This window comes from Drosophila rhopaloa, unplaced genomic scaffold, assembly GCF_018152115.1.
Source record: "Drosophila rhopaloa isolate 14029-0021.01 unplaced genomic scaffold, ASM1815211v1 contig_159, whole genome shotgun sequence".
NCBI lineage: Eukaryota > Metazoa > Arthropoda > Insecta > Diptera > Drosophilidae > Drosophila > Drosophila rhopaloa.
The window spans coordinates 456,355-473,454 of NW_025335038.1; the positions used below are offsets into that span (position 1 = coordinate 456,355).

General features: G+C 38.8%; 1 protein-coding gene across 1 annotated transcript; it reads left to right on the top strand.

The window, feature by feature from the left end:
* The first annotated feature begins 12,689 nt into the window (after window positions 1-12,689).
* LOC108037184 lies at window positions 12,690-13,618 on the top strand. Its single transcript, XM_017113702.1, has one exon. The coding sequence runs from the start codon at window positions 12,812-12,814 to the stop codon at window positions 12,998-13,000; it is 189 nt and encodes a 62-aa protein (XP_016969191.1). The 5' UTR covers window positions 12,690-12,811; the 3' UTR covers window positions 13,001-13,618.
* The last annotated feature ends 3,482 nt before the right edge of the window (window positions 13,619-17,100 follow it).

Consider the following 17,100-nt stretch of genomic DNA (forward strand, 5'->3'; position numbering starts at 1 on the left):
TATCCAAAGGTTGGAGATCAACAATCACTCCTTGGCGATGAATAAGTTTTATTTATAGTGATATCTGGCTTTTGAATGATGTCACCATAGTAAGTCATTAAAGGATAGAGCAATTATTTTATTAAAATTCAATAAATTACAAATCCCCATAGGTTTGCATTTCTTTTTACTTATGGATTTAGAATGAGATAGTGATCTAGCAATTATACATTTTGCCATTTTACACCATTCTAATATGGCAAGTTCTATTCTACAATCACTGGTCAGTTTCTGAGCTCTTCGAAACCACCCACAAATACAGATTACTATTTGCCGAACCATTTACATTTATTCCCACGCTTCCTCACTGCTGAGTAGCCTCGATATGTCCAACCTTGGATGTGTGGCGGTCACCAAGATCCACAATCCATTCCCCGCCATTCAATGACAGTTGGATTTTGCAAAGTTTACGCACGCGCGTTTCCAACCCAAATACCACCAGGCAATTTCCTCTCCAGTACCCCACACAACCCCCTTATCGTAAACCCACCTCAAATGCAGTTCCAGGAAAGCTTCCATTCCGCCTTGCGTCCCACATGTGATGTGATAATTCATGGAATTCTTTGGCGTTGCGAACTATGAAGGAATGCAGTCACTAGAGACGAGCCCAAGTCCGATTTCCACACTGTAATCGAACTGAAAAAGGGGTGAGGTGAGGCAGAGGCCAAACTCTGGGTGGCAGTACTGCCGTTGGGATTTTAATTTTTGATCACAAGCATGTTTTAGCTAGGCTTTTCTAGGCGTTATGGGCTCTAGAAGTCAAATTTTGGATCACTCTTTTGCAATACATCGAAAACATAGAAATAAGAAACATGAAACATGAATGCAGATTTTTAGAGAATCAAATTACGAGTCTTTAGAGGTATGCCACTTTATAATCGGAGTACTTTTGGCAAAGTTATGGACTCTCGAAGTCCAGTTTTAAGTCACTCTTTCGCAAGACATCGGAAAATAAGAAATAACTAACATGAAAATGGGTCCAAAATTTGATCAACGTTAAATTGAAATTTTTTAATGCAGATTTTTTTAGAATCAAATTACGAGTCTTTAGAGGTCTGCCACTTTGGAATCGGAAAAAGTTTGGCAAAGTTATGGACGCTCGAAGTCCAATTTTGAGTCACTTTTTTGCAAGACATCGGAAAATAAGAAATAACTAACATGAAAATGGGTCGAAAATTTGATCAACGTCAAATTGAAAATTTTCAATGCAGATTTTCAGAGAATCGAATTACGAGTCTTTAGAGGTATGCCACTTTGGAATCGGCTTAAGTTTGGGAAAGTTATGGACTCTCGAAGTCCAGTTTTGAGTCACTCTTTTGCAAGACAAAATAAGAAATAACTAACATAAAAATGGGTCCAAAATTTGATCAACGTCAAATTTAAAATTTTGAATGCAGATTTTCAGAGAATCAAATTACGAGTCTTTAGAGGTATGCCACTTTGAAATCGGCTTAAGTTTGACAAAGTTATGGACTCTCGAAGTCCAGTTTTGAGTCATTCTTTCGCAAGACATCGGAAAATAGAAATAACTAACATAAATGTCAAATTTGATAGATAATTAATGGTTTGATATTGTTTTTTTATGTTGTTTTTTTTGCAAGACATCGGAAAATAAGAAATAACTAACATGAAAATGGGTCGAAATTTTGATCAACGTCAAATTGAAAATTTTCAATGCAGATTTTCAGAGAATCGAATTACGAGTCTTTAGAGGTATGCCACTTTGGAATCGGCTTAAGTTTGGCAAAGTTATGGACTTTCTAAGTCCAGTTTTGAGTCACTCTTTCGCAAGACATCGGAAAATAAGAAATAACTAACATGAAAATGGGTCCAAAATTTGATCAACGTTAAATTGAAATTTTTTAATGCAGATTTTTTTAGAATCAAATTACGAGTCTTCAGAGGTATGCCACTTTGGAATCGGAAAAAGTTTGGCAAAGTTATGGACTCTCGAAGTCCAGTTTTGAGTCACTCTTTTGCAAGACATCGGAAAATAAGAAATAACTAACATAAAAATGGGTCCAAAATTTGATCAACGTCAAATTTAAAATTTTGAATGCAGATTTTCAGAGAATCAAATTACGAGTCTTTAGAGGTATGCCACTATGAAATCGGCTTAAGTTTGACAAAGTTATGGACTCTCGAAGTCCAGTTTTGAGTCATTCTTTCGCAAGACATCGGAAAATAAGAAATAACTAACATGAAAATGGGTCCAAAATTTGATCAACGTTAAATTGAAATTTTTTAATGCAGATTTTTTTAGAATCAAATTACGAGTCTTTAGAGGTCTGCCACTTTGGAATCGGAAAAAGTTTGGCAAAGTTATGGACGCTCGAAGTCCAATTTTGAGTCACTTTTTTGCAAGACATCGGAAAATAAGAAATAACTAACATGAAAATGGGTCGAAAATTTGATCAACGTCAAATTGAAAATTTTCAATGCAGATTTTCAGAGAATCGAATTACGAGTCTTTAGAGGTATGCCACTTTGGAATCGGCTTAAGTTTGGGAAAGTTATGGACTCTCGAAGTCCAGTTTTGAGTCACTCTTTTGCAAGACAAAATAAGAAATAACTAACATAAAAATGGGTCCAAAATTTGATCAACGTCAAATTTAAAATTTTGAATGCAGATTTTCAGAGAATCAAATTACGAGTCTTTAGAGGTATGCCACTTTGAAATCGGCTTAAGTTTGACAGGTTAGGTGAGACAATAAGAAATAATAAATGAAAATAGGTTTTTTTTTAGCCAAAGTTATGGACTCTCGAAGTCCAGTTTTGAGTCATTCTTTCGCAAGACATCGGAAAATAAGAAATAACTAACATGAAAATGGGTCGAAATTTTGATCAACGTCAAATTGAAAATTTTCAATGCAGATTTTCAGAGAATCGAATTACGAGTCTTTAGAGGTATGCCACTTTGGAATCGGCTTAAGTTTGGCAAAGTTATGGACTTTCTAAGTCCAGTTTTGAGTCACTCTTTCGCAAGACATCGGAAAATAAGAAATAACTAACATGAAAATGGGTCCAAAATTTGATCAACGTTAAATTGAAATTTTTTAATGCAGATTTTTTTAGAATCAAATTACGAGTCTTTAGAGGTATGCCACTTTGGAATCGGAAAAAGTTTGGCAAAGTTATGGACTCTCGAAGTCCAGTTTTGAGTCACTCTTTTGCAAGACATCGGAAAATAAGAAATAACTAACATAAAAATGGGTCCAAAATTTGATCAACGTCAAATTTAAAATTTTGAATGCAGATTTTCAGAGAATCAAATTACGAGTCTTTAGAGGTATGCCACTTTGAAATCGGCTTAAGTTTGACAAAGTTATGGACTCTCGAAGTCCAGTTTTGAGTCATTCTTTCGCAAGACATCGGAAAATAAGAAATAACTAACATAAAATGGTAATTTGATCACGTTAATATTTTTAATGATTTTTAGAATCAATTGGTCTTTGGGGCCCTTTGAATCGGAAAGTTTGGAGTTTGGCGTAGTTTTGGTACTTTTGAGACATCGAATAGAATAACTACTGAAATGGGTAAATTTGATACGTATTGATTTATGCATTTAGAATAATTAAGTCTTTGGTATGCCCTTTAATCGGCTGTTGGGGTTGACTCTCAGTCCGTTTAGTCCTCTTTCAAAATAAGAAATAACTAACATGAAAATGGGTCCAAAATTTGATCAACGGTAAATTGAAAATTTTCAATGCAGATTTTCAGAGAATCAAATTACGAGTCTTTAGAGGTATGCCACTTTGAAATCGGCTTAAGTTTGACAAAGTTATGGACTCTCGAAGTCCAGTTTTGAGTCATTCTTTCGCAAGAATATGAAAATCATCGAAATTGAAATTTTTAATGCAGATTTTTTAGAAATAACTAGACTTGGTGGAATTTTATGAAAATGGGTCGAAATTTTGATCAACGTCAAATTGAAAATTTTCAATGCAGATTTTCAGAGAATCGAATTACGAGTCTTTAGAGGTATGCCACTTTGGAATCGGCTTAAGTTTGGCAAAATTATGGACGTTCTAAGTCCAGTTTTGAGTCACTCTTTCGCAAGACATCGGAAAATAAGAAATAACTAACATGAAAATGGGTCGAAAATTTAATCAACGTCAAATTGAAAATTTTCAATGCAGATTTTCAGAGAATCGAATTACGAGTCTTTAGAGGTATGCCACTTTGGAATCGGCTTAAGTTTGGCAAAGTTATGGACTTTCTAAGTCCAGTTTTGAGTCACTCTTTCGCAAGACATCGGAAAATATGAAATAACTAACATGAAATGGGTCAAATTTGATAGGTAAATGAAAATTTTCAATGGATTTTCAGAATCGAATTACGAGTCTTTAGGGTATGGCACTTTGGAATCGGCTTAAGTTTGCAAGTTATGGACTTTCTAAGTCCAGTTTTGAGTCACTCTTTCCAAGACATCGGAAAATAAGAAATAACTAACATGAAAATGGGTCCAAAATTTGATCAACGGTAAATTGAAAATTTTCAATGCAGATTTTCAGAGAATCGAATTACGAGTCTTTAGAGGTATGCCACTTTGAAATCGGCTTAAGTTTGACAAAGTTATGGACTCTCGAAGTCCAGTTTTGAGTCACTCTTTCGCAAGACATCGGAAAATAAGAAATAACTAACATGAAAATAGGTCCAAAATTTGATCAACGTTAAATTGAAATTTTTTAATGCAGATTTTTTTAGAATCAAATTACGAGTCTTTAGAGGTTTGCCACTTTGGAATCGGAAAAAGTTTGGCAAAGTTATGGACGCTCGAAGTCCAATTTTGAGTCACTTTTTTGCAAGACATCGGAAAATAAGAAATAACTAACATGAAAATGGGTCGAAAATTTGATCAACGTCAAATTGAAAATTTTCAATGCAGATTTTCAGAGAATCGAATTACGAGTCTTTAGAGGTATGCCACTTTGGAATCGGAAAAAGTTTGGCAAAGTTATGGACTCTCGAAGTCCAGTTTTGAGTCATTCTTTCGCAAGACATCGGAAAATAAGAAATAACTAACATGAAAATGGGTCGAAATTTTGATCAACGTCAAATTGAAAATTTTCAATGCAGATTTTCAGAGAATCGAATTACGAGTCTTTAGAGGTATGCCACTTTGGAATCGGCTTAAGTTTGGCAAAGTTATGGACTTTCTAAGTCCAGTTTTGAGTCACTCTTTCGCAAGACATCGGAAAATAAGAAATAACTAACATGAAAATGGGTCCAAAATTTGATCAACGGTAAATTGAAAATTTTCAATGCAGATTTTCAGAGAATCGAATTACGAGTCTTTAGAGGTATGCCACTTTGAAATCGGCTTAAGTTTGACAAAGTTATGGACTCTCGAAGTCCAGTTTTGAGTCACTCTTTCGCAAGACATCGGAAAATAAGAAATAACTAACATGAAAATGGGTCCAAAATTTGATCAACGTTAAATTGAAAATTTTGAATGCAGATTTTTGAGAATAAATTACAGTCTTTAGAGGTTGCCACTTTGGAATCGGGTAGTTTGGCAAAGTTATGGATCTCAAGTCCAGTTTTGAGTCACTCTTTCGCAAGACATCGGAAAATAAGAAATAACTAACATGAAAATGGGTCCAAAATTTGACCAATGTTAAATTGAAAATATTGAATGCAGATTTTTATAAAATCAAATTACGAGTCTTTAGAGGTATGCCACTTTGGAATCGGAGTAAGTTTGGCAAAGTTATGGACTCTCGAAGTCCAGTTTTGAGTCACTTTTTGCAAGACATCGGAAAATAAGAAATAACTAACATGAAAATGGGTCCAAAATTTGACCAATGTTAAATTGAAAATTTTGAATGCAGATTTTTTTAGAATCAAATTACGAGTCTTTAGAGGTATGCCACTTTGGAATCGGAATAAGTTTGGCAAAGTTATGGGTGTTTGTCTCTTTGAGGCAGCGGAAATAGAATAACTACATGATGTGTCATTTGATCACCTTAATTGAAAATTTTGATGGATTTTAGAGAATCATTGCGGTCTTTGGGTATGCCACTTTGGAATGGGTACGTTGGCAAAGTTATGGAATCTCAAAGTCCAGTTTTGAGTCACTCTTTCGCAAGACATCGGAAAATAAGAAATAACTAACATGAAAATGGGTCCAAAATTTGATCAACCTTAAATTGAAAATTTTGAATGCAGATTTTTATAGAATCAAATTACGAGTCTTTAGAGGTATGCCACTTTGGAATCGGAATAAGTTTGGCAAAGTTATGGACTCTCGAAGTCCAGTTTTGAGTCACTCTTTCGCAAGGCAGCGGAAAATAAGAAATAACTAACATGAAAATGTGTCCAAAATTTGATCAACCTTAAATTGAAAATTTTGAATGCAGATTTTTAGAGAATCAAATTACGAGTCTTTAGAGGTATGCCACTTTGGAATCGGAGTACGTTTGACAAAGTTATGGACTCTCGAAGTCCTGTTTTGAGTCACTCTTTGGCAAGACATCGGAAAATAAGAAATAACTAACATGAAAATGGGTCCAAAATTTGATCAACGTTAAATTGAAAATTTTGAATGCAGATTTTTATAGAATCAAATTACGAGTCTTTAGAGGTATGCCACTTTGGAATCGGAATAAGTTTGGCAAAGTTATGGACTCTCGAAGTCCAGTTTTGAGTCACTTTTTGCAAGACATCGGAAAATAAGAAATAACTAATATGAAAATGGTTCGAAAATTTGATCAACGTTAAATTGAAAATTTTGTATGCAGATTTTTAGAGAATCAAATTACGAGTCTTTGGAGGTATGCCACTTTGGAATCGGCTTAAGTTTGGTATTTTATTTGTAAAATTGCCAAAAAAAATACCGGAGTTTATGGATATATTTTAAGAAACAACAAAGCTATCGGAGTTATAAGATCCGTTCTGGGCAGTTCCAGCTTATATACTTTCTGGAACAGAAAGAAGAACAGAGGAACTACTATGCGTTGAAACGGACGAAAACAGGGAAAAATGGCTAAATCAACTCCGCTGGTGATGGTGATCAAGAATATAAATACTTTTTAGGCTCAGAAATGTGCACTTCACTGCTTTGCAAAATTATGATTGAAGTTATACCCTCTGCAAAGGTATAAAAGAAGAAATATGGAATTTGTAAAAAATTAAGAGAAATTTAATTATGTATTTAAATATTATTTTGGCCGGGTTGTTGTTCTTGTTTATGGCCTGCTGTATAATCTAAAGCCTCGGAGGAGAAGAAAGACGCGAAGTCAAAGGCGGAGACGGGGTCACCGAAAGATGGACGAGGGGCGGGTTGGGGACCCGTTTCGGTTTTACGAGTGTTGCGTTTTTAGCGCTTTTTAATGACTTCTTGCGTGCCACATGCAGCCAACAGAATCGAGAATTGAGAATCGGCGGCGAATGCAAAGTGAAAATGGGCTCAGCTGGACGAAAGGAGGGGCTATGGCCTGGGGTAGAAAAGGGGTCTGAGATCCGCATTTAATGCCGCATGTTGCATGGCCCGCATTTCGCTGGAATTCTCGAGGTGTCGTGGACATTTTTGGTTAAATTAAATAATAAAATGAATCGAGTCGAAAGGGGAAAATGGGGATGGTCGAAATTAAAACATGAAAATAAATTAACCACGAAAAAGAGACGATGAAAAGAAATAACAAAAGCAAAGGCAAACGGTTTGTTCTGGTCCCCCTAATGATGTTGTTCTACAAATTTTACCATTTTAATTTCTTTTCTGTTTTTTTCGGGTGGTAAAATGGCGTGACTGAACGGGCAAATGCATTTTTTGGCGTTCTTGCTACAGGAATGCTGGAAAAACAACGAGAATAAATGGCTTGGCCAAAGTTTATGCCAGGAATGCAGAAGCCGAACCACGCGAATTTAATTTTATTTAAATTGACTTCGATAAGGTCCCTAGTGTTTTCATTCCATTGTTTTAAAAATTATTCCATAGAAAAATATTAAATCTAGTGGAAACCATAAATATTTATTGATATTTCTCCTGTAAGTTATATTTTAATATTTAAAGTACAGTAATTCTCTAATGGATGACCTGTCTACCACCAAGTTAATTTCTTTTAATAAACAAACTGACTTGTTTGATCCTTTCAAAATTCCGAAATTTTTAAAGGATCTTACTGGCTTGAAACCCTTAAAAACGTATGCTGTGAAAGTAATCAACATAATCGTTTCCTTTCTTATTGCCACACAAATTTTTGCATTGTTGCAAATAGTTTCGGCTTGTTTCTCCTGTCAAACTTCAGGCTGTCATGTTGTGTGAGAGGTGGCAATCCAAGGACAAAGTTGCCATCGAGTGGGAGGACGTTTCGAATGTCTTTATTGCGAATCGAGTCGAAATCAGTTGGGCATGCCACAACCCCGCCGCAGTTGCAGCAGCAACGCGAGAATGTTGCTGCATGTGGCAGTTGCAGCAGCAACCTGCGTTGGCATGTGGCAAGCCAACTTGTGTCAAAAAGCTGGCAAGTGCCACTTTGTAGCAGTTGTGGCACTGGCCCTCGTGCACGTCCAGCAACAGTTATGTCGGTGTTCTGTCCAAGCCCCCGGAATTCGGAACCCCCTTGGAATCGCCTTCCCTGGAAATCACCCCCTCTTCTCTGTGGAGTCACCCACATGAACGCCACATCCCTGTCTGTCGGGCATTTTGATTGAAATGTGTTTGTTTGGCTGTGGCTTTTACGCTGTGCCTTTTTCTCGCCCCACCTGCTGCCAGCCACCCAACCCTTCATCCAAAAACAATAAATGCGAGAAAACAAGAATTTTGCACGAACCAAACAAAACCGAACTGAAACGAACCAAACGAGAGGAAATCCGTCCCTGACTCTGCACTTCACAGAAAGAAAAAAGGATATTAAACTAGAAAGCTTGGCAAAATATAGATATGTTAAGTGATTACATTTTCGTATTAATTATTCGAATTCCCATTGATTCGAAAGTGCCGATTACTTTTAACATTTTGTAGTTACCAATTGGTAATCCAATAATCGAAGACTAATTGTAGCTTGCGCGAATATAACCTTTAATTATTTAATGCCTTTATAATTATCATTATTAAAAATTCCTAAGTAAAAGCAAACCTATCTACCTATTTGTAGAACACAGAAGTAACTACGAAACCGATGGTCCTCATTGATAATTAGTTTCTCGGATCAGAAACATGTGTATGTATGTAACACCAGGTTGTGCAAGTGCCATTTGCCATTTACCATAACATTTTATGAGTAGTAACGAATTCCTATGCGAAAATTAAAATATTGATGAACTTTAATATGGCAATGAACGTCAAGCTGGAAGATGGGATAGTGTAATTAAAAAGTTAATTTAGTTTTGTACGAACTTTATGAGTGTTTGAAATCGTATTATAAATTATATATTTAATGTCCATACTAACTTTGAAGCTACTGCACAGTAAAAATTTAGTGGGCGAATGTGATTAATCTTCATTAAATGATGTAAGGCTCTAGCTGCTATAGAAAATATTTTTTTAGTGCAGTTTACCACTCAGTTTGGTTCCATTTCACAGAAGAACAATATGGCCATGGAGGAAAGGATGGACATGGACATGGAATGCTCCTGTTGATGTTGTTGCCGCTGATGTTGTGAGGCATTTCAGTGGCACACCCACACATCCGCATCAGCAAGCAGAGCGGTATGAAAAGTTGCAACAACAGCAACAATAACTCACACTTTAGTATCTGCCAGATGAAACAATCGGTAGGAAGTGGGAAAAGCGGGGAAAAGGTGAAGAGAATGGTAAACAGCAAGGATAAAAACATGGATATTTAAAGGGGTATAATGAACCATAAAGATATCAATCAAAAGAAAGTACAATTAATTGAAAACGCTGCTAAAAAAATGTAGAAGATTATAATTGAAAGAGGAGACATTGCAAAACAGTTGTGAACAATTTAAAAACATTAAATTTATGTAGTATTATGTATATATGTACATGGGAATGCGAGTAGGTTTCCTTAGTACAGCATTGAGATGACATAACCCATATTATGCTATGATTTAGGGGGTTAGACACTAAATTTAAACCCATTACCGATTTATAGATTGTATATATTTCTCTTGCATAATTTTTATTATTAGCTACTCTCCCAATTGTTTGTGTGTAGCTCGAACTTTCGACCAACGGCAGCGACAGCTTTTCACTCTGTCTGAGGTTACGCCTCCTTTTCGCCCACTCCCGCCTCAAAAAACCAACTCCACCCTCCTCTCTCCTGGGCATTGTTTGGTTTCGGCAAGTTGGAGTGTACAATTTGCTTTGCTTTCGTTTTAATTTATTTTATTACAAAATGCATTTCTCAGCTCGGCTGACTTGGTCGGATTTTGGCGAGGAGTCGGTGTACCCAAAGAAAAACCGAAGTGAACCCCAAGCGAAGCGAACCGAAAGTGTCGCCGTCGGAATGGAAACAAATTTAATTTAAGTGTCAGTGACGCTTTTCGCGGGGAGACCGCAGAGAACTTGGTCCGGAAGAAGTTTATTTTCTTGCATCGCCTGGTGCATTATTTTCCCCATTTTTTTTTGCGTATTTTGGACATTTTTTTTTGTCATTTCCAGAGTCAGCTGTCGTGGCTTGGGCTCTCTCGGTTATCATCATCGTTTTGTGGCAAGAACGACACGCAACACCATTATTTGCCACACACTGACAGCCGGCGCTTCCTGTCCCTGCAATCCCGTCAAGGACCTGCGATTGTTTCCCTAGTCCATATGGTCCGAGGACCGTCGTTATTTGTCCGCCCCGTTGTCCTTTGAGTGTTACTTGAAACAACTTGAACTAAACTGCTGAGAACCATGCACTTGCAACCTTCTCGAACCCAAAAACCGAGACTCGATCCCCTGCCCCAGCGTTTTTAACCAGGTTTTGGCTAGCTGACAAAACTTTTCGCCATTGGGGATACGTGTGCAAAGACTTTTTAAGCGCACAAGGACACTTGACAGCAGCAGCAGGACCTCTTACCTCGTCCCTGACATTAAAGCCACGTTACGTGTGCTCGCCACTTTAATTGAACCCTAAACAAGGGTTAAAACGGTGCTTTCCCCCAAATATAATAATGAAAACAAAAGGAGATAGCAGATAAGCAACACGCATGTGGCAGAGTGCAAATTATGGTTCGCGAATTAAATTGGGGAGCTATTAGCCGAAATGGGTAGATTTCACAGTGAACATTACACGATGGGCTGTGACACATGACAGGAATGTAAAATTTAAGTCAAGCTTCGGGACTTAACCAGTCCATTTTATTCAATATATTAATTAAAAAATTATGTGGCACTTAAATAATTCAAAAAATAATAATATGGTTTGGATTACTATACTAGTTGCAATGGTTTATCTTAAAATTATACATTTTTTGCTTTGTTGACATCCTGAAAATAAATATTTCCCATTCTGTATAATAACACCTTTCAACCGACCATTGACCTCATCTTGACCAACACAAGTTACTCTAAGGTTTTGACCTTTCCTACAGCAAACTGCGGACTAATGATCTGCTAAGTGATCGAGTAAAACATTTCCTGATTGTTTAACGCGTATCCAAATTGGAATTAGCAATTAGCAGCTGTTTGAGAGAGGGTAAACAACACCCAGCACACTAATGATCGCACTACTGCGATGACCTCATCCAGTGCAGATCCCCTGATCTCATTTGCAGTCCGCCACAGTCGCAGAACCTAGCTTATCTCAGCCTGAACGCACAAACAAGATGACGTATACGCCGTGTGGCCGCCTCAATGACGTCAGATTTGCATTCGCCGCGTGTGTCATCGATTTCAACACAAGAGAGCAGCTAGCAGTGATGCAGATACACCCGTATCTCTATCTGTAGATCCCCCAATGGCGGTGACTAATGCCCCAGCCGTCAATGTGGGTCAGGCATGAATTTGCATTTGGCCAAGTCTATTTCGGGCCGACGGCAGCTAATGCACAAAAATATACCCAAATATTTCGGTCATAAAATCAGCGACAGCATTGCGAATTAATCATACGGCTTGAGTTGAGTTAGGTGCGCGGTGCCAGGCAAAAATTGTGCTGAAAATGTTGGTGTGGGTCTAGGCGTGGGATTACCCTGGGAAATTATAAATCTAAAATTTTGTTTATTTTACGATTGCTTAACATGGGTTATTCAAAATTATCCATTTCAATAGAAATACTCGCGATTTTAATACGTTTCTAAAACACTTAAATTTGATCATCATCTTTTAGTTTATAATAAAAGATTTCTAAATCGAGTTTCGAACACCGATTCCTTTTCCTTCCTGGGTAAACCTATAACTCTTTGATTCTGTTCAATTATACTACCGATACCCTCTAACTCTTGGCTCAGTAAACCACACAAATAACAGGAACCTAAACGGTGACGGCGGAGATGGAGGACTAGTTGTCCAAAATCAATTGACATGATTTCCACATGAATTGCCATAACAACAACAGTGCTAACCCATATATTGCAGCCCGCTCCGGTTCGTGGTACGAATGTTGGCCACCCAAATACGCAAATGTATCTCCGTGATCGATCAAACTTGGGCTCGCGCCCGTAGCCATTAGTAACTGACTCGCCTTGGAGGCCGTTGAGGCAAACTAACCTAAGCCAAGTCGAAAGACGGAGCGTTGGCCAGAAATCAGTTGGGCAACAGCGAGCCAAGGAGCTGGGACGCACCGCGCAAATCCAGAGGACTCCACACACACTCCAGATTCTCGAGATTAGAGACAAGTCAAGTCAAGTCAAGGCAAAGAAGGACCCCACACTCGGCGAAAAGATGTGCGACTGCGGCTGCTATTCGTACTGTCTGCACGACAGCTCCTGCTACAGCCACTACCACTCGCATTCGCACTCGCACTCGCATCACTGCTGTGCGGGCTACAAGTATCTCAAGTGCCTCTGTCGCTACTATCGCCATGGGCACTGCACCTGCTCCTGCTGGCGGCGGAAATGCTACCTGCTCTAAGGATGCTGCGGAGGACTCCCCTGCCCAGGATGCGGGGAAAATACCAGATGAGGCACACAACACCACACAAATCACAACTCAAACAACGCAAATCACCAAAGAAATCACACGATAAAGTCCTTTAAGCAGTTGCATAACACTTGGCTGCATCCAATCGAGCAGGAGTGAAAAGTGGAAAATGGAAAATGTGGGAAGTGTGGAAAGTGTGGCAAATGGGAAGTCAGAGGGGGAGAGGAGCAAGCAACTAGCGTGCATACGGGTCGTATGTGCAACGTTTTCAGTTGTCGTGTGAATTGAGTGTGCATGTGCCTGTGACTGTGAGTGAAAATGGTTCAAGGATGTGGCCAACACTGTTATCGACTGCGTTTTGCATTTTGCATCTGCAAAATCCCCATTCACACTGAACACACACACCTAACTCCAGTGAAGCAACTCGAATTAGTGCGTAAGTTTTACTTCACACCCCACAACACACACACACTCGATTAACACCCACAACACATCGTTATCGAACTAAATACATCCAATGTTAGAGCGTAGTGCGTATCGATACGTTCGAGATTTTCGCCATATTTGTAACGTTTCCAATCCAAAAACAATCCAGAAATAAAGTTTTACTCCAACACCACTAACGAAAACAGTTTTTTTGGGGAAAGGGGAAAAGAAAGAAGGTCATAAGTCGATACTCTAAATATGGTAAATCTATCGGGGAATTAAGTTACGAACCCCATACATATATATGTAGCCCTTATCATTTTAGAATTGTCAGTTTTTTGTGATAATTAATACTTCCATTTAAGTTACCTGTAAATAAGCTAACCTTTTGCAAACGCTTAAATTATGCGTGCACAAAACCTTATGGGAAACCGACATTCACTTGCTCTAATTATCATCCCCCAATCGTGATATTAATCTGATTTATAATCATTAGAGGCACCCTAACGCCACATAATGTCTTCGCAGGACTCCCGCAATGTCGCTCCATATTTTCCCCTTCGTAATCATCTTTTGCTGACTTTGACTTCGATGAGTTTTCTCGCTTTTTGTTGACATTGCCCAATTGGCCATATGCAAATGCCAACAAAGACCCTCTAAGCTGGTAGCCCCCCTTCTTGACAGCTGTTGTTGGTTGGGAAAAGCGCTACCGAAAAAAAAATGAAGTCAAAAATGGAAATGTTGTTGTCATTATGTGCATTGAATTACGTTTATTTGATGGGCCCCGCTCCCCGGGAAATCCTCCAGTCCCGCCGACAATGATTATCCGCCGTAACGACACCTCTCCGCCCCGTTGGCCATTAAAGGTGTTCCGGCCGACAAACAAGGTGATTATGGCCAAGCGAGTTGCTCTCTGGACTCCTGCTAATAGACTCGCGCTCACTCGGTCAAGTGCGGGAAAAGCGGAGGAAAGCGAGGGAAAACGGTCGGAAAAGAGCAGGACAAAATATGTGACTATATAAGTGTATTTGTGTATATGTAAAAAGAAAGGTGAGGGGACAACGCGAGCATTTATTTAAATTTTGCACTGCAGGTTCACAAGGACGTGACTGTGAGTGTCGAACAAATTCCATGCTCCCCCCTGGCTTTTTCAAACCCCCACCCTTGGTGTTGGACATTTTCCGACTGCCTCATGAATATCAAATGATGACGCAGCATTAACGCAAAGGGATGGGACCTGAATGGCGACTGAAATTGGGATTGGGGGATGTATCAGGTCTGGTATTGGTTTTTGATTATCCTGCGATGCAAGTGGGGGTGGGTGGAGGTGGTGGGGGCTCTGCAGAGGGTGACATTCCCGTTCACATTTTAATTAACATTTTCTTGGCAGATCGTAAAAATTTGTCGGACATTTCAGGGACAGATTCGATCAACTTTTCCTTGCGCTTACGAAATACAGAACAATTTATGCAAAGCACTCTCTCTTTAATAGTAATACAAATATCAAAAAATTATAAAATATATCTTTAAATTATAAGTAGGAAAATCTAAATCATCTCTGTGAATTTACAATAATTGATAAATTGCAAGTCAAATTGTATCTTTAAAGTAATAATCCTTGTTCTGATTAACTTTAGCCAGACTTAGATAAGTCTTAAGTAACAAACTTTTCCCAGATACGTTAAACTAATTGCCGACGCATCCAAAACTAGTATCTTTTGGTACAGTCCCGCTAATGAAGTCCCCACCCACCTCCGACTAGTCACTTTTCGCCGCCGCCGCCTCCCCTGCTTTCCTTTATTTTAGTCGCTTTTTATGACTTCGGCCTCATAAAATTTTCCAGCTGACTAAATTTAAATTGCGCATGCAGAAAAAAGCACACACTCGTTCAGACAACAGAATAAAGTAAAGCGCGGCGTCCGACGAAAATTGTGTGGTGGATTTCGTGGGGAGGCAGGTGGGCAGGGGAGGGGGCGTGGCTGACAACGACGGCGGTGGCGCTTGACTGCAACAATGTTGCCGCAACATAATTGTCTGGTGCTTAATGCGCTTGTATGCTCGATTACCGCTCTTCCTAGCCGCTCCCCGCCCCTTTTCGTTCGCTCCTCTGGCCACTCAAATCCGTTTTCCCTGGTCCCCGCAAAATGCGAAACAAAAATTATTGCAACGCCAGCCCGAAATGAAGAGAAAATATGAATGTTTTTTTTTTTTTTTAGGAAGGATGGTGGTTCACGGGGCGGAGAGTGTATAAATCTCGGACCCTGTTAAACCCAAAAAAGACTGAAAAAGTGACTTTACTTGGGTGGTCTCCGCTTCGAGTTTACCGATAAATAACCTTTATGGCCAAGCACTTTTCCAAGACAGGATTTCACCCATACTGTTTCGTTTTGTATTTATGGCAATCAATTTAAAGAAAATCTGAAATAAATGACAAAGATCTTAAAGGTGATCTATTGAACCGATGAACGATTAGGTAAATCTTGACTTATTGACATATGTTTTATTAGAGCCATTATAAAAATGAAAGCTTATATAAAAATGATATACAACTTTATTGATATATTTTCCTCACATTTACATGAGTTACAAAATCAGAAAACACACAACTTAACAAGTCTGCATATCTGGGATCTTCAAAAGTAAAATCCATCGAAAAGAATACAAAAATAATGATGATCCTGCCTCTCTCCATCCCTGTCATCATCTTTCCCGCGCGGTTAATCATCATTTTTACAAGAACTTCCAACTTTGGAGTCATTAAACTGCACGAGACATACGAAATGGGTTTAACAGGAACTCGTCAAAGTAGCAGCTTCCCCTTTAGACCCCCAAACCCCTAGTCCCCGCTTAACCCGTTGCGTCCATTGGAGCTCGGGGCTCAATCAGTTGTCAGTGGTTCCTTTTCACACTGTTTGCCAGATCTATTAGCAGCCGCATGACAGAAAATGCTCTGGCCATCAAGTCTGCGGGCCTCCAGTGTGTCGCCTCCAGCTCAACTCATTGTCGCCCCTTTAACCCCCTTTTGCGGCGGGCTCCTTCATTATGTCTGTCTGCATTTGGTGCAACAATGTTGCAGATGAATTATGCTCAAGAGGCGGAGAGGAACAAACAACTTAAGCGCTCAAACTTGAAGTTTTTATTTATTTTAATTCTGCTTAACCCTCTCTCGCCCCTTAACCCTTCCGCACCACTCGCCGGGTTGGTAAAAAACGACGACGACTTAATGATGCTTTGGTACCAACTTGTTGGCCTTAGCTTTTCGTTTCTGAACGAATTGAACTGAGTCGGCAGCCCTCGAGCTAGACAACAATTGCAAATCATTGAAGTCATTAGCACGCCGAGCGAGATGGCGAGAGTGAGTGAGTGAGAGGGGCAGAGCGGGCGGCAGCATGGTTATCGGCCATCTTTCCAAGCCCATTTGGGATCATAGTTAACTGTTTGGCGGAAAAGCTGTCTTCGGGTCACAATTATTTCGATACCCTAGAAATCCTTTTTACAAATATTTCTGCATTATATTTATTGGTGGAATCAATCAAATATTTTTAATTCAAGAAAATTGCTTTGCAGGACACCAACATTATATTTAAAACTCAAAAAGCAGTTAATAAAATCTAGGTTTTGGCCCAATTTTTGGAAAAACACACTATCTTTTTATTGGTTTCCAG